A 6,331-nucleotide genomic window follows, 5' to 3' on the forward strand; every position below is an offset into this window, starting at 1 on the left:
GATCTCTACCATAGGGGATATCATAGACCTCCACACTGAGGGACATCATAGATCTCTACCCTAAGGGATATCATAGATCTCCACACTGAGGGATATCATTGATATCTACCATAGGGGATATCATAGACCTCCACACTGAGGGATATCATTGATCTCGACCATAGGGGTTATCATAGAAGTCCACACTGAGGGATATCATTGATATCTACCATAGGGTATATCATAGACCTCCACACTGAGGGACATCATTGATCTCTTCCATAGGGGATATCATAGACCTCCACGCTGAGGGACATCATAGATCTCTTCCCTAGGGGTTATCATAGACCTCAGTGTGTACTTCTATGATACCCCCTATGGTAGAGATCTATGACCTATGGTAGAGATCAATGATATCCCTCCACACTGAGGGATATCATAGATCTCTACCATAGGGGTTATCATAGAAGTACACACTGAGGGACATCATAGATCTCTACCCTAGGGGTTATCATAGACCTCCAGACTGAGGGATATCATTGATCTCTACCATAGGGGTTATCATAGACCTCCACACTGAGGGACATCATTGATCTCTACCATAGGGGATATCATAGACCTCCACACTGAGGGACATCATTGATCTCTACCATAGGGGATATCATAGACCTCCACACTGAGGGACATCATAGTTCTCTACCATAGGGGATATCATAGACCTCCACACTGAGGGACATCATAGATCTCTACCATAGGGGATATCATAGACCTCCAAACTGAGGGACATCATAGATCTCTACCATAAGGGATATCATAGACCTCCACACTGAGGGACATCATAGATCTCTACCATAGGGGTTATCATAGACCTCCACACTGAGGGATATCATTGATCTCTACCATAGGGGATATCATAGACCTCCACACTGAGGGACATCATAAACCTCTACCATAGGAGATATCATAGACCTCCACACTGAGGGACATCATAGATCTCTATCATAGGGGATATCAGGATATGATATACCTTCTACCCCAAGGAGAATATCATAAACACCACACTGGGAAATATCACATGCCCTCCCCTAGATGATATCAAAGTGTTAGTTCCCGCAGGTTATAGTAACATTTATTTTTTCTGTTGTTTTTATTGAGGAGAACAAGCGTTAGTTACTTACCTAGTGACCAGCACATTGTTTTGTGGTAGAAACCTTGCCTGGGTAACCATCCCCTTGTGACCCTTGAGGCGGTACAGTCCACTCTCATTGACGATGTCCCACACGATCACATCTGTATCCTAGAAAATGACGCAGCAATATTAACATTTCTGATATAAGTTTTAGTAAGCATGTAAATCTTCAGTTATTATATAACATGTTACAGTATTAGATAAACAGAGCCAGTAGGCTATACTCCTCTGGTTGGAGGTTGGCACTAAGAACATGTGCACCAACCTAATTTGTTAGTTAAACTCTGATTAAAAAACAGGACTCCACTTCTTATAATGATAAGGTACCAAATTTACCTCAATTTAAGATAAATTCCAGACTATTGGTGTTACGTGTTGAGGTCTAGTTTTGTCCTGCAGTTATCAGACTTCACGATAAGTCTTAAACCACATAACCACCAGATAGAAATCTTCAAAGTAAATGTATCCCTCAGATATCACTCCAACAAAATTATCAACAAATCAGCTCAATGGAGCTCAAATCAAAACTCTAATTGTCTCAGATAATCAGAGCCCACGGCAGCCATCTTGAATTCTGAAAATTAAAAGTTGGTCATGATAGTTCCACATAAATCATACTCCCCATGTATCCCTCCCACAAAGCATCAACAAAGTTGGTCCAAAAGAACAGGGGTTACAAATTAAGTTGTCTCAGCTAACCAGAGGCCTGAGCAGCCATCTTAAATCCCCCAAAAACTAAAATTTGGCTGTTTTACATGAAGTATAACCTTATATATACTCCCACAAAGTATAAAAATATCTTGGACCCATAGAACTCTAGTTATGAAGTGTTACAGCCAAACAGAGGCCATGGCAGCCATCTTAACACCTGAAAATTAAAACTTTGTCAGCCTGCTTTAAGTAGGCAACTCCTACATATTACTCACAGAAAGTTTCATTGTGATTCGATACATAGTTTTGGAAAATTTGTCCAGACGGGGCTTGATATGATGAAGCACAAAAACGGTCAATAATTCTAAGAAAAAGATTGAAACTAAACAATGAATATCAGGTTTGCAACGACATGATGTACAAATATGTACAGACATGCTTTTATCAACAGATGGACAGACAGAGAGAAGGAAAAGCAAACCTAAAGATGTTGTGGGGTAATAAAAACCTTTTTTTTTTATTTGAGGACAAACCACCAACTGATTGTTTTCAATGATTGTTCACACCTACCTTGGCACCTGACACGAGATGAAGCCCTCTAGCATCATACTGCAACGCGGTCACGGTAGACTTGTGCCCACTGAAGTTAATGGTGGCTTCCCCTGATGAGATGTCAAATATACGAACCATGCCATCATTGTAGCCGACTGCCATGTGGCGTCGGTCTGGAGAACGGGCTATCTTTGTCACTTCATGCCTGTCTCCCTTTAGTGTCATATACTGTAATAATAAATATCACCTGGTTATAATATCTCCACTTTCTGTTTTTTACTGATATAACAAACCTCTTATTGCTATGTAGAATCTTGCCTTACAGCTACAGTTGTCTGTCACAATCCCTATACATCAGTTAGAATATGTCTTTAAAGGTTTTAGTGTTTTGGGGGTTTGACCAGAAGAAATGTATCACATCAGCTGTTTGGTAGAAGGTAACAATCACAACAGCATGAGGATAGGTTGCTTCAATTAATTAAGTATCTGTCGACCAGTTTCGCCCTTTGGCCGGCTTCTTCAGGACAAAATACAAATTTTCATAACCCCTGAAGCACTAAAAATGCGGGCGCTCTATTCTATTAATAAAGTATTTGACATTATGACGTCATTCCCTTGATGTTTTAAACAAGCAAGATAACTCTTACGCATTTCAAAGTTCTTATCAAATATTCTGAAATTTATCCATGTCCATATTATCTTGGTAAATCCTTCACGGTTAGTGTTTAATTCTTTTATACACATCTGCACATACATATTGTTCTGTTTCTGCTTATCGCTTATTCTAGTTCGTCTAGACATAGCGTCTCCCTGGATTCCGATACATTATTGTATAATTTATAGTTCCTCGTTATTTCTCCCCTCCATGTTCCGAAGTATTGGGTGTAGACACGGACGACTCCGAGTCGTCGCTCAATTCTAGGTCTTCCTTTAGTCTTTCGCCTGATCCAAAACCGGTCGGGACTTCTCAGCAGGTCCACCACTGATTATCTGATGAGCTATTTGTGAGTGCCTACCTTTTCCCCTGTGCGCACGTCCCAGATGATGACATCTTCACACACACCTACAGCACAGTGGCGCCCCCTCACTCCCTTTAGTTCCATGAATACAACATTGGATTTCTGACTAGCCACCAGACCAAATACTGCATCTTGGACATAGCGCAGATACTGTTTTGTCAGACCCATTGCTTCTTCTTAGATGATCCTCACATCTGAAAATAAATCAAAATATATCATTCAAAGTTACTTTAGTCTGATGGCCATAGCTAAAATTTTACATACAGTAAAAGTATCAAATTTTTTAACCTTAAGAACAGTAAGAAAAAAAATACTGAAACACTGATTAAATAAAATATTGACAGGTGACAAATAATGTGACTTGTTTGTGTGGTCCTTTGAAGGGTTGCATAAGACAGGTCTAAATGTCTATCTCATTATTTATTACTTTTCCTAACAACATATAACATCCAGTAAGCAATATGCATGCCTACACCCACACATTTTACTCCTATTTCTGTGACCTTTTAAATCCATCAAAATTTCTTTCCTTGCATAATAAATGTCATAAAAATTAATAAACCTGACTGAAGGTTTTATTTATACCCACAAGAAAAACCATATACTGCTGTAGTAATCATTTACTAGTGTGATAAGGTGCTCTTATTTTTTTTTAATAGTGCATGCCTTCTCATTTATTAATATCCTTAAGCAAATCCGTTCCATGGTAAATTTCTTAAAATAGTGCAGTTAGGGAAATTGGCCCCTCCTATTTTCCCTTTTTGTTTCACTTTGCATACAATTAGATCTACCCCTTTGATTTTTATATTGATTAAACAATTCTGGAAATTGGCTATTGCTCTGATGCTCTCAGCTTGCAGAGGAATTAACAAATTTATGTCTATCCATTAAATAGCATGCCCAATTTAGTTTGCACCTGTGTGGTAGTGTTCACCTAGCATGGCACGTATGGTAACTCTCGATCTCCAGGTTCCTAGTCAGACGCTCTACCACTGAGCTAAAGGGAAATGCCCTCTAGCTCGAATCTAGAAGGCGACCTTAATCCAATTTACAAATAAAATCTGCCACAGTATCGATTACCCAATGTCATCTTACTGACCAGTGATAGGTAACGCACATTTTGAAAAAAAAACACAAGTGAAAAGTAATAGGGTACCACTGCATGGGTTATAATCATAAGGAAAGTTCCACTCCAAGGAGTACATGTATTCCATTCTGCAAAGGAAATGAAGCTAGCAACTGAACATTTTTTTTCTGGCAAAAAAAGTAAATCGTTGATAGAGTAGTATACAGTATCTTTTTATGTTCATTGATTTTTCATAGGCTTTTTCGTCCCATAAACAGGACACTCATTTTTTATGTGTATAACTCCTTACTGGTAAAGCCTAGACTGGTAAAGTCTTTATAACTCCTTACTGGTAAAGCCTAGGCTTTGCAATTTAAAGATTGTAACCCCTGATTTTTTTTGCAATTTCTTCTTTTATTTTTTTTCACAGTCAAATTTCTTAACTGTATATTCAGCCGTATCATCTGACACAGTGGAAGCATTCAAGTCTGCTATCCCTGTGTCATACCTATCTTCAACATTCTAAATCTGTACCCTGTAAAAAGTTTTATCTATATGTGTTAAAAATCCAAAAAATAACCCTTATTCCCTTGTACATTTCCCAGTGCATAGCATGTAATCTTAAGTTTATGTGAAGAATTGCTATTATCCACAAGAAGAAGAAGTATAAATAATATAATTCTGTAAAATACATTGCAACATGTTTTTTTGGTGTTTTTTTAATACTTCTGAAGTGGAGTGATTTTAAAGGGGACTAAACTAATATTTAACAAGAGTGACAATAGTAATAATAGTTTAACTTATGGAACCCTTTACTTAATCAAAACTATGGAGATTTTGGCCCCTGAAACTCATTTGAACCATCAATGATTAACTGATGTAACAGCCAAGGAATATGAGAGGAAATACTGCCTTACTAGTTCAGCAACGTCGCGCGTGGTCAGTAGTTCACTAGATGGATGGGTGACCCCCAGAAAGTTACACTGAAACTCCTTTGAGCCATCAATGATTGTTAGAGGGTACATCCTTTAACATATAATGTATTGGGTAAATGCTACCACGGGACTGTGAAATATCGATGTGGCTTGACAGTCACCTGGTATACTGTTTACAGAACATGGTTGGTCCTGTTGACAGTTTATATCGTGAAGAAAAGTAACCATTTAACATACCGACTTATAAATTATTCTATATATTCAGTTTAATTGGGTACAAATCGTAAAAATGTTTACCTGTTTCTCTGCTACACGTGCAATAAGTACCATGTCTATGAAAGGCTTACATTGAACGTAAACGTTGATGCTATTTTTACTGACGCAGATCATTAGTGGGACATTCTAAATACACATCATGAGTCCGAGTCCGTTGAATAAACTCCGGATTGTCGACGGACATCGTTGCAGACGATTTTTTGAGTGTGTAAAATTAAGATAGACGTTCAAATGAGATTATAATTATTATTATTATTTCTTTATTTCCTCCAAATTGAAGAGTTACAAAATGTACAGTGTAGTCAAAATACAAATATTATTAATTGATACTTAAATGCACATACATACATCAGTTAACTACAGAGATGAAGAGAGAAGTTAATGAATCTTGAATTAGTTTAGTAAATACAGAAAGAATGGTCTCGTTAACAGCAAATCATACAAAATAATTAGAATGCCGGGGAATCCTGAGATTTCCAAGGGTTAGGGAAAGCCCTACCCGCAGCAACAGTCAGTCACGGTATCCTCTCAATAAATCTAAATACATACATGTAGAGGTAGTACGAAGTAGTAAGCATTAATTCGGAATTAGATTAGATTGCTACATGTATCTTAGTCGTTGGTTGAACTACAAAGTTACAAATATTTATATGGTCGACACATG

The 6,331-nt window shown here is 37.8% G+C and overlaps 1 protein-coding gene across 1 annotated transcript in view; it reads right to left on the bottom strand.

Annotated features, from left to right (window-relative positions):
• The window catches only part of LOC110459439 (WD repeat-containing protein 3-like), a 64,598-nt gene extending 58,830 nt beyond the window's left edge, over positions 1 to 5,768 (bottom strand). Inside the window, exons 1-4 of the mRNA XM_021511694.1 lie at positions 5,689 to 5,768; positions 3,388 to 3,584; positions 2,390 to 2,599; positions 1,158 to 1,276 (exon numbers count right to left, since the gene is read on the bottom strand). Of these exons, the coding sequence (XP_021367369.1) occupies positions 1,158 to 1,276; positions 2,390 to 2,599; positions 3,388 to 3,558 (500 nt within the window). The 5' untranslated portion in view covers positions 3,559 to 3,584; positions 5,689 to 5,768. The remainder of the gene's footprint in view (positions 1 to 1,157; positions 1,277 to 2,389; positions 2,600 to 3,387; positions 3,585 to 5,688) is intronic.
• Between the last annotated feature and the right edge of the window lie 563 nt (positions 5,769 to 6,331).

This window comes from Mizuhopecten yessoensis, unplaced genomic scaffold, assembly GCF_002113885.1.
Source record: "Mizuhopecten yessoensis strain PY_sf001 unplaced genomic scaffold, ASM211388v2 scaffold10067, whole genome shotgun sequence".
NCBI lineage: Eukaryota > Metazoa > Mollusca > Bivalvia > Pectinida > Pectinidae > Mizuhopecten > Mizuhopecten yessoensis.